Source organism: Physeter macrocephalus, chromosome 3, assembly GCF_002837175.3.
Source record: "Physeter macrocephalus isolate SW-GA chromosome 3, ASM283717v5, whole genome shotgun sequence".
Classification (NCBI taxonomy): domain Eukaryota; kingdom Metazoa; phylum Chordata; class Mammalia; order Artiodactyla; family Physeteridae; genus Physeter; species Physeter macrocephalus.
Genome location: NC_041216.1, coordinates 7,244,008 through 7,260,345, shown reverse-complemented (window position 1 = coordinate 7,260,345; position 16,338 = coordinate 7,244,008). Strand labels below are relative to the sequence as shown.

At 39.6% G+C, this 16,338-nt stretch overlaps 1 protein-coding gene and 1 non-coding gene across 2 annotated transcripts in view; both read left to right on the top strand.

Moving 5' to 3' along the window:
• Positions 1 to 885: 885 nt before the first annotated feature.
• The window catches only part of AGO3 (argonaute RISC catalytic component 3), a 123,064-nt gene continuing 107,611 nt past the window's right edge, over positions 886 to 16,338 (top strand). The window contains exon 1 of the mRNA XM_024125562.3: positions 886 to 1,203. Coding sequence (XP_023981330.1) covers positions 1,185 to 1,203 — 19 coding nt within the window. The 5' untranslated portion in view covers positions 886 to 1,184. The remainder of the gene's footprint in view (positions 1,204 to 16,338) is intronic.
• LOC112065337 (U6 spliceosomal RNA) lies at positions 13,815 to 13,921 on the top strand. Its single transcript, XR_002891969.1, has one exon. It is a non-coding gene; the product is annotated as a U6 spliceosomal RNA (small nuclear RNA).

The window sequence follows — 16,338 nt, the reverse complement described above, 5'->3', positions numbered from 1 at the left end:
GGCCAAAGGAACCAGAAGCAGAGAGGCTCCAGGTCTAATAGAAAAGCGCTTTCCCCGTTAGGGGAGGCCGACCAGTATGGCTGTCGCATGATGATGAGGAAGAGTCTCGCTTGAGGGGAAAGGCAGGGGCCCCGTTACGCCTACAGCTGGCCCCGCGATGGAGTTTGGGTCCTGGCGTGACCAGGCGTTATTAAAGAGTTTTTAACATGGAAATTAGTCGATCTGATGTTTGTGTCAAGTCCTGTTTCATAATCTTTCCCCAAGTTATATTGTACATCCCCCCCCCCCAAAAAAAACTGGTCGTCAAAGCAACTCTACAGGCTTGATCAACTAACTGTTGGTGGTCACTTGACCGCCTGCAGAGGAGGAGGTGCGTGGGTCGGTCCCAAGTGGGCGTGGCGGGAGGGCCTCGAGAAGAAGGGGGTCTCTCCCCAAGACAAGATTGGCCCGGGGCCTTCACAGCTGCAGGTCTTGGTCCTGCACCTCAGACCAGCCACGCTTCCGGAGGGCTCCTGTCCAGGTTAGCTATGCCGCCTTCCGCGACCTTGCCTCGGGCAGGCACTGTCCCGCACCAAGGTGGCGGGAGGAGTCCAGCCCCTCGGGGTTGTCTCCAGCCGGCACGGCCGGGCGGAGGACCGCGGGAGGGCAGGCCCCGCCCAGCTCGCGGCCGCTGGCCGCACCCCATCGCACTCGCCCCAGGCCCCGCCCAGGCTCGGCGCCCGCTCCGCGCCACCTCCCCTGCGTCCTCTGCGCCGGCCGCGCCCGCACAGACGTCGCGCCCGCACGGTTAGGGCGGAGAGGCGAGGCTTGGATGTCGGGCGAGAGCCCGGGCAGCGGAACTGACGCCAGCAGGCTTCCGGGGGCGGCCCCCGGGGAGGTCGGCGGCGGCGCCGCAGTCGTGGAGGGACACTGGGATCGTAGGCGGCCGCGGGCGACGCAAGTTCCGCACGGAGCCCGTCTCTTCTCGCCTCACGCTTCTTCCTCTCTCCTAGTTGCGCGCTGCCTCCCGACGGCCGCTCTTCCTGACGAGAGCTTTCGGAGTGCGGTTGCTGAGGAGAAGCCGTCACCACCCCGCCTCGGGGCCGAGTGAGGGTTCCTGTCGCGCCGCGTCGCCCCCTGCGCCGCCTCCTTGCCCTCAGTGGCGGGCGCCCTTCTCGCTGGAAGCACTCCCCCCAGCTCCATGAATGGAAATCGGCTCCGCAGGTGAGTGAGTCAGAGCTGCTGGTCCGTCCGTTGGGGGTAACCGCAGAGCATCGTCGCTCCCTGCGCCCCGGCCCAGGTGCGCGAGGTGAGCGCAGTCCCCCTTCGGTCCCCCGCCCGGCCCTTCCTCCGCCTCCCCGCAGCCCCGCCGCAGTTCCCTGGAGCCACGGAGTAGGCGATGACACTGCGGGGAGGAGACGCTGCTCAAAGGATTGAAGTTTGGGGTTCCCTAGGCGGTATTACCCTTTTTTCCCCGGAATCTAGAAGGGTTTGCCATCTTTTTTGTTACGCCAGTTGAAGATACAACGGGGTGTGTGTTCTTTAATCGGGTAGTGTGTCCCGTAGAGGCACTGGGTGGCCAGCCTTCTCCCTTATGTATCTCCCTTATGTAGTTGTGAAGATACATTAAGATAACAGATGAGAATTAAGTTTGAAACAGGTATTAGTGCAACGTCAAATGCAAGATGGAATTTCTTCCATCCCCAGTTCTTACCTATGTTTGTGGCAGCATGGTACATATAATAGTTCCTGAGGATCTTGGAAATGTCATATCAGCCTGGATCACTGCTTATGTGAGGAGGTAGATCTTAAAATTGCTGACTATATATATATATTTTCATTCTGTATTCCCTAGAGAATCGGCTGTCATATTCTTGGAAATTTGGAATTTAAGAAAACTGCTTCTCTCCTTGGGGAAAAATGACAGTCTTGAGAAAAAATTGCATCATGGGCAGTACTTACCTTAAAAAAGGAAAAAGCACTTTTTACGGTCTGTAATTAATTGAAGGACATAAAGTAGGTGTTACATAACGATTTGCTTTCCAAATGATCATATTTGGTATGTTAAATTTGGAAGTATGCTTCATCCAGCCAGTCACAGTTTTATAAATTAATTATGAAAATATTAAGCGGCGGGTGTCTTCTTACTAATAGTACCACAAGTCCCTGAAATTAACATCTTATTTTGCCAATTTGGGAGGCACCTGAATATGAGATAAGAAAAACTTATATGAAAGAAACCAGTGACTTAATGATATTAAAGATTTTGTTGACTACGTTAAGGAGTATAATTGTCAAGTAGATGCAAAAAACCCTTAGGAATTGTAGAGCTGGGCTGGGGAGAAGGGTTTATTACAAGTTTTATTATATGGAATTTTCTCTAATCAATTTTTACCATGTCTCCTTTGCATACTCCTTTTTTTTTTTTTTTCACGTCTCCTTAAAAAGGGAAAGGTTTGTCCAGATTGTGAAGAGCTTTAGACTCTCGTTTGTTTATCATTGACTTGTAGGTTTCCGAAACTGTCTTGCCTTTGTTTTCCAGTTTTCTAATACGCTGTTTAGGGAATGTGATGATTTGGGAGCTATACGTGATTTTTACATAACTGTTCTGTTGTTGAGCCCGGAAAACAAACATGAAAGTTAAACACTTTACTACTTATCCTAAAATTTTAAAGATATTTCCAAAGATTTTTAAGGTTCTTTTCTTTTTTGGGTTTTTCATGTGAAATTATTCCCAAATATATGGACAACATCTTAGAAAATACTTCTGAAGTCAAACTGCCTAGCCAAGGGGTCCAACTCGCCAAGTACGATTCAGTAAATGCTCCTAAGAATTCTTGAGCTATAGATAAGTTTTACTTCTTTTTGCATGGGCTGTTGCTGAAATATATACCTATTTAACTGTCCTCACATCTGCAGAGGTATAGTTAGTCAGCCATATGCTTGGACATCGTGAAACACAAAGTTTATTCTTCAGTGCAGTTTATACATGATTGACTGTAATTTAATGATGAAGATAAAGTATAATTTGGCTTAAGATTGTCATCATCAAAAACAAAATTTTCATTCTTCCTGAGACGTGTAATTGTTATGCTGCAAGTGAAATCGAAAGCATAGTTGGGAAAAATGTGCAACTAAGTCTAAAATCAAGAATTTGACAGATACATATTTTGGTTTAAAAAATTTTAGATGCATATTTTCTCTGATAGTCTATTGAGTCAGTGTTGGATCTTGGCTGTCCAATTTTGTTCTAAGTTTTTCTTTTGTGTGGAGATTCTCAGGAATCACCTTATGGCAAAATATTTTAAATTCTAATTGTTAGGTGGATACATAGAAAACTTAAATTGATTTACATTAGAGGACTAGAGATACAAAATCTATATAATTGTTTCTTGGCAAATCATTCTTCACTAAAAGTTAATATTTGTCTGTTCTTCCCTTTTGCATGTAATATTTTAAGTGATTTTTTAAGGATGTCCTGTACAATGTAGTGATTTAGTACTGTGTGAACTCTGATTTAACCAAAAAGCTGGCAGGCACAATTGGTTTTTAAATAATAATAGTCAATAGTGTAGCATCTGTGCCTATGACTCCTTAGTTAGGGGAACTTCTGATGAAACCCTATTTTTTTATGCTTTAATTACAGCTGGACTAAGAGTATATATGTTATATTTTCATTCCAAATAAAGTGGGAATAAAAGAAGCAGAAATGTTCATTAAGATATCAGTTCTCCTGAGTAGCTATTTTTTAGGACTGTACCATTCTAGTCTGTATTTTTAGGTAAAGTCAGACTACTGTTAAGGGCAGAATGGAAGAAAAACATTTTCTATTACCTTAAATTAATAATAATGCAAAGTGATTTGACATGTTTGGTAGATGTCTTATACAGTCTTGCAAAAGTGAATAGACTATGTTTCTTAGTTATAGTCTTGAATTCCTGTTTGAATGTAGTTGTTTTAGGACTCTGTGTTTCTTGAATAATAAAAATCAAGAAAAATCATTTGACAACAAGTTCCAAAGGATGTGTGGAAGCTAAATTTGAATGAGGTGGATAAAAGTTGTGGATTCAAAGTACTAAAATATGTAATGCCGTTAGGTTTTCAGTTTAGAATTTCTTTAATCCCTTGGGAAATGTTTTTATTGTTATATAGATTTTCTCACTTGTAGATTTTTGTCTTGAAGAAGATCAAATGCTGTTCTGTCTAGAGGGCATGAATTGTAAACATGGAAAAGGTTTTTCTACTTTGTTGTCACTTAACTTTTAGCTAGTGCTGCTCTGGAGTGGCCATTATAACTTTTTTTCTAGTATTTACTGCTCTTGACTGGCATTGGGACTTAGAAAAATGTGCAAGATTATTTTGATTTTTGTTTTAGAATTTAATTTCTCTGACAGTGATGGAAAGCCCTGAGGGAAAACTGTAAAGGAGTCAAGAAACAACTTTTTTCTTCTAAACAAAGACTTGAAAGTAAAGCGGGAAAAAGAACATCTATGAAACCCTTAAACGTAATTCGATTAACATGATGAAGACTTTAAAAAATTATCCTTGATTTCATCACCCTGATATAACCACTCTTTAAAGTTTTAAACCAATTTCCAAGCTAATAAATGTATTAATTAAAAAAATTTTTTTTAATTAAGTAATTTAGGAAAGTGGTTAAAATGAATGAAACAGTTTCTAAGTGCAACGTTTGCTCTTTCAGAGAATTTTATGTAATAGGTTGATAATTTAGAATTAATTTATATTCTCCAGTGGGAACATTGCATTTGTTTGGTTCTGTAGGCCTGGTCTGAAAGTATGCAAAGAGGCCAGAGGCCCTGTAAAGGGGACATTTCCAGGAAAAGTTCTATGTTGTACATGGAAAAACCCTGGCTCGAGGTAGAATTCTTGCCAAATTGTCATAAACTGTTAGAGTCTAATTGAATACTACATTGCTTTATATCACAACCATCTTTTTTCACACTGGTTTCCGTAGTCTTAAAATAATTGAGGGTCTACCTGAAAGATGAATTAAATATTATATTTCGTTAATCTAAAAAATTTTTTTTCTCTTATAATACTTAAAATTAGGATCTTAAGTAATTTACGTGTGGTTTTGTTTTGTTTTAATGGATGGGAGGAAAAGGCAAATGATCTGTTTTCAGGAAGGTAAAGCTAAAAAGATAATTTATTTAAGAATAGTATTCTTTCCAAACCTGTTTAGTCTCGGTTTGTTGTGATGAACAGCATTCACCAGACATTCCTGCTTCTAATTCAGTTGTCTAGGATACTCAATAGACCCTCATTCTTGGCTCATTAACAAAACAGATGTGAGAAAGTATATTGTGTGGTTTTTCAACCATAGTGGTTATGCTGTTGGGATACATGAACAGCCTTTTCTGTATTTGGAGTTTCTATAGTTTTCTGCCATTATCTGTGTTTTTAATATTAATGATTTTCTTTGGCTACCCATTGCTTTAAAAAAAAAAAAAGACTACTGAGATTTAGCAAAATCTTGTTACACAACTGGTGCTTTCTCTTATATCTTAAATGTGGGCTCTCTGGTTTGGTTGCAATAAAAAATTATGTACATTAGTCTGGAATGTTAGTTTAATGAAATAATCTGGAAGAATTCTGTGTTTTAAATCAGCCAGTTATTCTTCCGTTGTTTCTAAATTATCAGGTTCTTGAGAAATCAGAAGATATCTGTAGGATATAGTCATGGGATATTTTTATATTCTTCATTTTTGCAAGAAAGTGTTCTCGGTTGTAGGCTTACATAATACAATTTTTGAGTCATTACCAATATTTGATTTTTTTTTTTTTTTTTTTTTTTTTTTTTTTTTTTTTTGTGGTATGCGGGCCTCCCCCTGCCCCGGCCTCTCCCGTTGCGGGCGATCCTCCCAGACCGGGGCGCGAACCCGGTTCCCCTGCATCGGCAGGCGGACGCGCAACCACTGTGCCACCAGGGAAGCCCCAATATTTGATATTTTAACTGATTTCTAAATCTAACAACAGAAGTTCATTAATATATCTGAATTTTAAAAAAGGTTGAAGAATAGATTGCAAAATAGGCTTATATCTTAGCAGTGAAGTCCTTTTGTTTGTTTGTTTGAAGAAACTTATAGCTTCTAAATTAGGACTTGCTCTCTATCTGTGTATTTAACATAAAAATGGCATTCTCTAAAATTACTCAAAATTTTTCTGAATTTTTGCTTGGGTGATCAAAGTTTTTCAAAAGCTACCCAAACTTTAATTATGAAATAAATCTCAAGGCATTTCCATAGTGCATGGGCCACTTGTTTTCCAGGGGGAAAAATGGCTTTGAAATAATGGTTCCCCATAGTGCATCTGAGAAATTTAACCCCCAACAGTCTGAATGTTCTAGAGTGATTATTTAGCTACAGTGAATATAATAAATGTAATCTGATATAAGTGCATTGTGTTTGTACAGGTTCATTGAATGAATACGTAGACTTAGTAGATAAGAAGTTACTGAAATCTCATGCTGATGTTTACTAGTTAGCTTGTGGACTTAACTAGTAAACAGAGGCATTTAATTATGTCAGATTTTGAGGTCAACACAATATATTTATTTTTGTATCCTTTTTTTTTTTTTTTTTTTTTTTTTTTTGTGGTACGCGGGCCTCTCACTGTTGTGGTCTCTCCCGTTGCGGAACATAGGCTCCGGACGCACAGGCTCAGTGGCTATGGCTCATGGGCCCATCCGCTCCGCGGCATGTGGGATTTTCCCGAACTGGGGCACGAACCCGTGTCCCCTGCATCGGCAGGCGGATTCTCAACCACTGCGCCACCAGGGAAGCCCAATATATTTATTTTTTTCAAAACAAAAATAAAAATTTTTTCCTGGTTGTAAAAATGCATGTTTATTATTTTTTAAAAAGCAAACAGTATAGGAAAGTCTAAAATAGAAATGACAATAATATGATCCCGGGCTTCCCTGGTGGCGCAGTGGTTGGGAGTCCGCCTGCTGATGCAGGGGACACGGGTTCGTGCCCCGGTCCGGGAGGATCCCACGTGCCGCGGAGCGGCTGGGCCCGTGAGCCATGGCTGCTGAGGCTGTGCGTCCGGAGCCTGTGCTCCGCAACGGGAGAGGCCACAACAGTGAGAGGCCCGCGTACCACAAAAAAAAAAAAAAAAAAAAAAAAAAAAAAATAATAATAATAATAATAATAATATGATCCCATTCTCCAGATAAAACCATTGCTCATTTTTTCTTGTATATCTTCTCAAATGTCCATCCGTCATCATATTAATTGTTTTTAACCTGCTTTTTCTACTCAGTATTGTATCATGGATATTTTTCCTTATCATTACTTATATCTATATAGCAATATAGCAATATAATAATTTTGACTGAGTATATAGCATTTAATTATTTTTATTTTTTATTTTTGGCTGCACTGCGTGGCTTGTGGGATCTTAGTTCCCAGAGCAGGGATTGAACCCAGGCCCTTGGCAGTGAAAGCGTGAAGTTCTAACCACTGGACTGCCAGGGAATTCCCACATTTAATTTTATATTATTAATTAGTGTCATTGATGGTGGATTAGATTTCTTTCCAGTTTTTTATAAAATTATAACTAAAACTTTGGTAATTATCTTAATATATACATCTTTGTATAGTGATCCAGTGATTGCTTTAGGATAAATTCCTAGAAGTAGAATGGTTGAAACGAGGTATCCCATGAATATCAAAGCAAAAGTTCCCAGTGAAAATCCATAATTTGGTAATAGGCTATAGTAGTGCTATAGTTGATTCTTATTTATTCACTGCTTATTTTCATCAATCATATTTACTATAGACTGTAATTTAGCTTTGGACTCACTAGTACATGTTAGATTGTTAGGTCAGTGAACAACACACACATATGCTTTGAAAATGTATGGTTTTTTGTTTGAAGTTTAACATGGTTAGTTGTTATTAGCCAGTACTTGCTATAGCTAAATGAAAAGTTTGAGGTAGAAATTCCAGATAGTGCTTTTTATTTCTGTGTAATTACATTTTCAACTCCAGTGGGCAATATATGTATTTGTTAAATAACTAAAATATGCCTCTCTGGAAGTATAATTTGTTGTATTGACAGAATTATTTTTTCTAATGATTTACATTAAAATATTTTGTATACTTAAATTTGATGATTTTATAGTCAATTACAGTAGAGTTCTGTTACATTGCTTATTCATGAAACAGAATTTTGGTTTTTACCAGTTTGTATAAAAAGCATCAGGGAAAATAACAATAATGGAGAAAAAAATCATCAGTGTAATATAGTGTAGAAAGCATGGGTTTGGGAAACAAATCCTGGCTCTCAAATTAACATGGTAATGATGTGTCAGTGTAGGTTCATCGATTTTAACAAATGTTCCACTCTGGTGTGGGGATGTTGATATTCGGGGAGGCTGTGCATATGTAGGGGCAGGAGGCATATGGGCAATCTCTACCTTCTGCTCAGTTTTGCTGTGAACCCACAACTGCTCTAAAAAATAAAGTCTATTAACAAAAATTAATTGTGACTTTGGGCAGTGCTTTTAATCTTCATTAATCTTAGTTTCCTTATCTGTATAATGGTATAGTAAAGAGATTCAGTATGCAAAGGAAATGACATTCCTCTCTTCCTAATTTTTAAGACATTTTATTATAGAAAATTGAGGATGTATATGCAGAACTGTATAATAAACTCCCATGTACCCATTGCCCATGTCCAGTCATGTCCATTCTACTTTCCCCTCCCCTGTATTTTTTGAAGCATATTCTAGACATAATAATATTTTATTTATAAATATCTACTAAGTACATCTATACGAGATATGGGGGACTTCCCTGGTGGTCCAGTGGTTAAGACTCCATGCTTTCACTGCAGGGGGAGTGGGTTCAGTCCCTGGTTGGGGAACCTTGCAAGGCGAAGCCAAAAAAAAAAAAAGAGTTATGGACTCTTTAAATAAGCCACAGTACCATTATCACAGCATAAAATAATAGTATAACCCTTTATATCAAATATTCAGTCAGTATTCAAATTTCAACTTGTCTCAGATATTATTCTTTTTTTTTTTTTTTAAACAGTTTGCCTTTTTAAAATTTATTTCATTTTTGAGTCAGGATCCAGATAAGTTTCCCACATTGTGAATGATTGATATGTCTTTTAAGTGCCTCTTAATTTGTAAGTTTTCTATCCTCTTTCCCCCTACAATTTATGGATTGTTTGTCCTTTTAGACTTTCTCACAGTCTGGATTTTGCTGGTTCCATCTTCATGGTATAATTTAACATGTTTCTCTAAATTTACTGTAAACTGCTAGGACCAAAAAGTTTGATCAGATTCAAGGCATGTGGGATCTTAGTTCCCCGTCCAACCAAGGATCGAACCCCCATCCCATGCAGTGGAAGTGTGGAGTCTTAACCACAGGACCACCAGGGAAGTCCCCTCAGGGTATTCTTTTTTGTTGTTGTTGTTGAGGGTAGGAGTTTATTAATTAATTAATTTATTTTTGCTGTGTTGGGTCTTCGTTTCTGTGCGAGGGCTTTCTCTAGTTGTGGCAAGCGGGGGCCACTCTTCATCACGGTGCACGGGCCTCTCACTATCGCGGCCTCTCCTGTTGCGGAGCACAGGCTCCAGACGCGCAGGCTCAGTAGTTGTGGCTCATGGGCCTAGCTGCTCCGCGGCATGTGGGATCCTCCCAGACCAGGGCTAGAACCCGTGTCCCCTGCATTAGCAGGCAGATTGTCAACCACTGCGCCACCAGGGAAGCCCAGGGTATTCTTTTTGAACTTACTGTAGTCAGGTTTTTGTCCCTGGAACTGCACTGAAATTGCTTTCATCAAAGTCAACAAAGAATTTGTTAAACCCAGTAGTCAGTTCCCAAATATTAATTTTATTTGTCTCTTTAACTTCATTTGATTACTTTGCTTCTTTCTGGACATTCCTTTTCCACCTGGCTTCCTGGCTACCACATTCTCCAGGTCCTCCTCCAACCTTATTGGCTATCACTTTTCTGCTTCCTTTGCTGTTTCATCTTCATCTCCCCAATCTCTAAACATTGAGAGTTTCCCAGAGCTTATTAGTATTCTTCTGTATCCTGCCACAGTCTGGGTGATCTCCTCTGGTCCAGTGCTTTCAAATATCACTGATATGCCAAGGGCACTCATATCTACATCTCCAGCCTGGACCTCTCCCTTGAACTCCACACCTGTCTAACTGCCTACTAGATGCCTACTTGTACAGAAACCTTAACGTTAACATGTTCTAAAAATCCTCTTGATTTCTTCTCAAAGCTTTCTATTATTCCTGAGTCTTTCCTGTCTCAGTAAGTGCATTTCCAATTCTTTTAGTTGCTTAGACCGAAAAGCTTTGAGAGCTCTTTTCTCTCATACCCCACACCTAATCCATTAGCAGTTCCCATTAGGTCTACCGTCTAAATATTTTCCACATTGACCTCATTCCCATAGTTGCTACCACCCCTGCCCTAGCCAACATTATCTTTTGCCTGGAAAGTCGACTAGCCTACTAACTGGTCTCCCTGCTTGTACTTTTACATATAATTTTTCATACAAGCAGCTAGAGTGATTGTTTAAAAAAAGTTTAAGTCAGATCATAATGATTCAGAACCCTTTGTTGGTTTCTCATGTCTCAGAATAAAATCCAAAGACCTCATCATGGCTTGCAAATCCTATAAGATCTGATCTCCCAGTATCTTTCTGACCTCATCTCCTACCTTTCTCTCTGCTCCAGGCACAGTGGTCTCCTTGCTGTTCATCAAACACCAAGCAAACTTCTGCTTTTTCCTTTATACTTGATTTTTCCTTGCCTGGAATGCTCTTTCAGCTGTCTACATGACTTTTTCTTTCACTTCTGTTTTCTGCCTACTTGTCACCTTTTCAAAGAGGTCTTCTTTGACAGACCTATCTAATATGGCTAACTACCTCCCCCCACACACACACATTTTCTATCCCCATAACCTATCTTATTTTTTTAAAAATAAATTTATTTATTTATTTTTATTTTTGGCTGTGTTGGGTCTTTGTTGCTGTGCGTGGGCTAAGCGGCGAGCGGGGGCTACTCTTCATTGCAGTGCCCATGCTTCTCATTGGGTGGCTTCTTTTGTTGAAGAGCACGGGCTCTAGGTGCGTGGGCTTCAGTAGTTGTGGCACACGGGCTCAGTAGTTGTGGCTCGTGGGCTCTAGAGTGCAGGCTCAGTAGTTGTGGCGCACAGGCTTAGTTGCTCTGCCTCATGTGGGATCTTCCCAGAGCAGGGCTGGAACCCGTGTCCCCTGCATTGGCAGGCGGATTCTTAACCACTGCGCCACCAGGGAAGCCCTAACCTGTCTTATTGTTTTATAGAAGTTATTACTACCTAATCGGCAAAAAAGAAATACAATATAATCTGCCCCACACCCCTATAAAATCTTCATGAGGACCAGGTCTTTATTGTTATTATTAAAATTATTATTCACTTGAACAATGTTTGGCACTTAGGATACAGTAAATATTTGTTGAACACATTTACCAGTCAATGAATGGATGACTTAATGAATGATAGACTTTCAGCACGTTAGTTTGTAGTAGTATAGTGTACTGATTAAAAGCCCAGGCTCTGAAATCAGACTGCCTACTTGCAAATCCTAGCTTTGCCACTTTCTGTGAACATGTTTTTTAATCTCCTTGTACTTCAGTTTCCTCAGTATAATATAGTACCTGCCTCAAAAGTTATGTTGTAAGAAATCACCAAATGTATATCAGATATATAATACTCAATACATGTTAGCTGTTATTGTTGTAATTTTGGGATATCCCCGAGTATATTGTGAACTACTTAAGCAAAGTAACTGACTTATTAATTAATCCATGTATCTATAAAACCTCGAACATAATAATTGTTCAATAAATAGGATAGATAAATGGCATTTTATGTTTTTGATTTTTAAAAAATTGTCTATGGGGGCAATGAATTTCAGAAGAGAATGGGGGTTATAGAAAAATAAAACATTATTATTAAGCCAATCTTGATAGTCATCACATGTAAATGAAACAGCAGAAAGTTATTTTTTTAAACACATAAAAGGTTTTTAAAAATTGTAATGCCTAATGCTAGAGAGGGCATAGGAGAGAAATCTGGTGATAGTAATGCATTCATATGCCAGTTTGGTAGTAAATACCAAGAGTCAGAAACATGTTTCTGTTCCTATCCTTTGACCTGGTAGGTCTATTTCTGAAATTTATCTGAAGGAAAAAATTCTATATGCCACTTTCCCTCTCTAGCTCCCCCAAATAAAACAGTAGGTGATTGATGCAGAGAAATTCGCTTAGCATAGTTGTGTGAAATGTTGTAGCTGTTTATTTATATTAATATTTATTGAAGAGCTACTACTTTTTTTAATGGCTTCTGTGCCAGGCACATCTAGAATGTATAGGTCATTTTATCTCATTTTTAAAATAAGGTAACTGAATGTACCTCAACATAAGAAAGGCCATGTATGACAAAGCCCACAGCTAGTATCGTACTCAGTGGTGAAAAGCTGAAAGCTTTTCCTCTGAGATCAGGAGCAAGACAAGAAGCCTCCTCTCAACACTTTTATTCAAATAGTGCTGGAAGTCCTAACCAGAACAGTTAGGCAGGAAAAAGAAAGAAAAGGCATCTGAATTGGAATGGAAGGAGTAAAATTGTCTCTATTTTCAGATGACATGCTATTATATATAGAAAACCCTAAAGACTGCATGAAAAACTGTTAGAAGTAATAAATGAATTTAGTAGAGTTGCGGGATACAAAATCAATATACAAAATCTATTGCATTTCGGGACTTCCCTGGTGGTCCAGTGGTTAAGAATCCGCCTTCCAGTGCAGGGGACGCAGGTTTGATCCCTGGTCGGGGAACTAAGATCCCACATACCGTGGGGCACCTGAGCCTGCGCACCACAACTACTGAGTCCGTGCGCTCTAGAGCCCACGTGCCACAACTAGAGAGCCCGCGTGCTGCAACTACTGAGTCCACATGCTCTGGAGCCTGCATGCCACAACTAGAGAAGCCCACGCAACACAACGAAAGATCCCACATGCCTCAACGAAGATCCTGCGTGCTGCAACTAAGACCCAATGTAGCCAAATAAATAAGTAAATAAATTTATAACAAAAAAGCCAAAATCTACTGTATTTCTATACACTAACAAATATCAAAAAGATAAATTTTTTTAAAGTCCCATTTATGGTAACATCAAAAACAATAAAATGCTTATGAATAAATTTGACCAAGAAAGTCAAAGATCTACACATTGGGCTTCCCTGGTGGCGCAGTGGTTGAGAGTCCGCCTGCCGATGCAGGGGACACGGGTTCGTGCCCCGGTCCAGGAGGATCCCACATGCCGCAGGGCAGCTGGACCCGTGAGCCATGGCCGCTGAGCCTGTGCGTCCGGAGCCTGTGCTCCGCAACGGGAGAGGCCATAGCGGTGAGAGGCCCGCGTACCGCAAAAAAAAAAAAAAAAAAAAAAAAAAGATCTACACATTGGAAACTATTAGACATTGAAAGAAATCAAAGAAGACACAAATATATGGAAAGATATCCTGTGCTCATGGATTGGAAGAATTAATATTGTTTAAATGTCCACACTACCCAAAGTGATCTACAGGTTCAGTGCAGTCCCTATCAAAATTGCAGTGGCAAAAAAAAAGAGAAAAAAAATTGCAAGGGCATTTTCTACAGAAATAGAAAAAACAATCCTAAAATTTATGTGGAACCACAAAAGACCCCCAATAGCTAAAGCAGTCTTGAGAAAGATGAACAAAGATGAACAAAGAAAACTTCCTGATTTCAAACAATATTATAAAGTTATGTCAAAACAGTGTGGGTGCTCGCTTCGGCAGCACATATACTAAAATTGGAACGATACAGAGAAGATTAGCATGGCCCCTGCGCAAGGGTGACACGCAAAACAGTGTGGTATTGGCATAAAAATAGGCACATAGATCAATGTGAGCCCAGAAATAAACCCATGCATGTATGGTCAGTTAGTTTTTGACAAAGGAGCAAAGACTATACAGTGGGGAAAAGATAGTCTCTTCAATAAATGGTGTTGGGCAAACTGGATAGCCATATGCAAAAGAATGAAACTAGACCCCAACTTATACCATATATAAAAATTAAAATGGATCAAAGACTTTAACAGAAGACCTGAAACCATAAAACTCCTAGAAGAAAACATAGCACGTGAGCTCCTTGACATTGGTCTTGGCAATGATTTTTTAAATTTAATACCAAAAGCAAAGGCAACAAAAGCAAAAATAAACAGGTGAGACTGCATCAAACTAAAAAGCTTCTGCTCAGCAAAGGAAACCATTGACAAAATTAAAGGAAACTTACAGAATGGGAGAAAATATTTGCAAACCACATACCTGATAAAGGGTTACTATCCAAAATATACAAGAAGCTCTTACAACTCAGTAGCAAAAAAACCAACTCAATTAAAAAATGGGCAAAGGGCGGAGCAGCTAAGCCTGTGCACCGCAACTACTGAGCCTGCGCTCTAGAACCCGCGAACCACAACTACTGAGCCCGCGTGCCGCAACTACTAAAGCCCACGCGCCTAGAGCCTGAGCTCTGCAACAAGAGAAGCCACTGCAATGAGAAGCCCACTCACTGCAACGAAGAGTAGCTCCCGCTCGTCGCAACTAGAGAAAGTCTGCACAGCAACGAAGACCCAACAACGAAGACCCAATGCAGCCATAAATAAATAGATAGATAAATTTTTTTAAAAAATAAAAAGGTCAAAGGACCTGAATAGACATTTTTCCAAAGAAGACTTACAAATGGCCAACTGGTACATAAAAGGTGCTCAACATCACCAGTCATCGTGGAAATGCAAATCAAAACCACAGTGAGATATAACCTCAGACCTGTTAGGGTGACTTTTATCAAAAAGACAAGATGATAAATGCTGGTGTGAGTGTGGAGAAAAGAGAAGCCTTATACACTGTTGGTGGGAACATAAACTGGTACAGCCACAATGGAAAACTGTATGGAGGTTCCTCAAGAAATCAAAAATAGAGCTACCATGTGTTTCTTTACCAGGGGGGAAGGGTGGAGGGGAGAGATAGATTGGGAGTTTGGGATTGACATGTACACACCGCTGTATTTAAAATAGATAACCAACAAGGACCTACTGTATAGCACAGGGAACTCTGCACAATATTCTGTAATAACCTAGATGGGGAAAGAATTTGAAAAAAATAGACACGTATATGTATAACTGAACCACTTTACTGTTCACGTGAAGCTAACACAACATTGTTAATCAACTATACTCTAATATTAAAAAAAAAAAGAATAGGGCTACCATATATTCCAGCAATCCCACTTCTGGATATATATCCGAAGGAAACGAAACCATTATCTTGAAGAGATATCTGTACTCTAATGTTCATTGCAGCATTCACAATAGCCAAGGTACGGAGACTATCTTAAGTATCCATCAGCGGATGAATGAATCAAGAAAATGTGATGTGTGTATACACACACACACATATACACATAGTGGAATATTACTCAACCTTAAAAAAAGAAGGGAATCCTGTTATATCTGACAACATGGATGAGCCTGGAGGGCACTATGCTAAGTATAATAAGACAAAGACAAATACTACATGGTATCACTTATATGTGGAATCTAAAAAAAAAAAGTCAAACTCAGAAGCAGTAGAAAAATGGTTGCCAGGGAGTGGGGGAAATAGGGAAAGGTTGGTACAAGGGTACAAACTTTGAACTATAAAATAAATAAGGTCTGAGGATCTAATGTATAACATAGTGACTATAGTTGATAATACTCTGTTGTATAATTGAAATTTGCTGAGAGTAGAACTTAAATGTTCTAAGTCCCCCCTCATCCCCCAAAAAAGGTGAATATGTGGAGTGATGAATGAGTCAATTAACTTGATGGGGAGAATCTTTTCACAGTGCACAGGTATGTCAAATCATTGTGTGTGCATATGGTCACCTTATCTTTGATAAAGGAGGGAAGGATATACAGTGGAGAAAAGACAGCCTCTTCAATAAGTGGTGCTGGGAAAACTGGACAGCTACATGTAAAAGTATGAAATTAGAACACTCCCTAACACCACACACAAGAATAAACTCAAAATGGGTTAAAGACCTAAATGTAAGGCCAGACACTATCAAACTCTTAGAGGAAAACATAGGCAGAACACTCTATGACATAAATCACAGCAAGATCCTTTTTGACCCATCTCCTAGAGAAATGGAAATAAAAACAAAAATAAACAAATGGGACCTAATGAAACTTAAAAGCTTTTGCACAGAAAAAGATACCATAAACAAGACCAAAAGGCAACCCTCAGAATGGGAGAAAGTATTTGCAA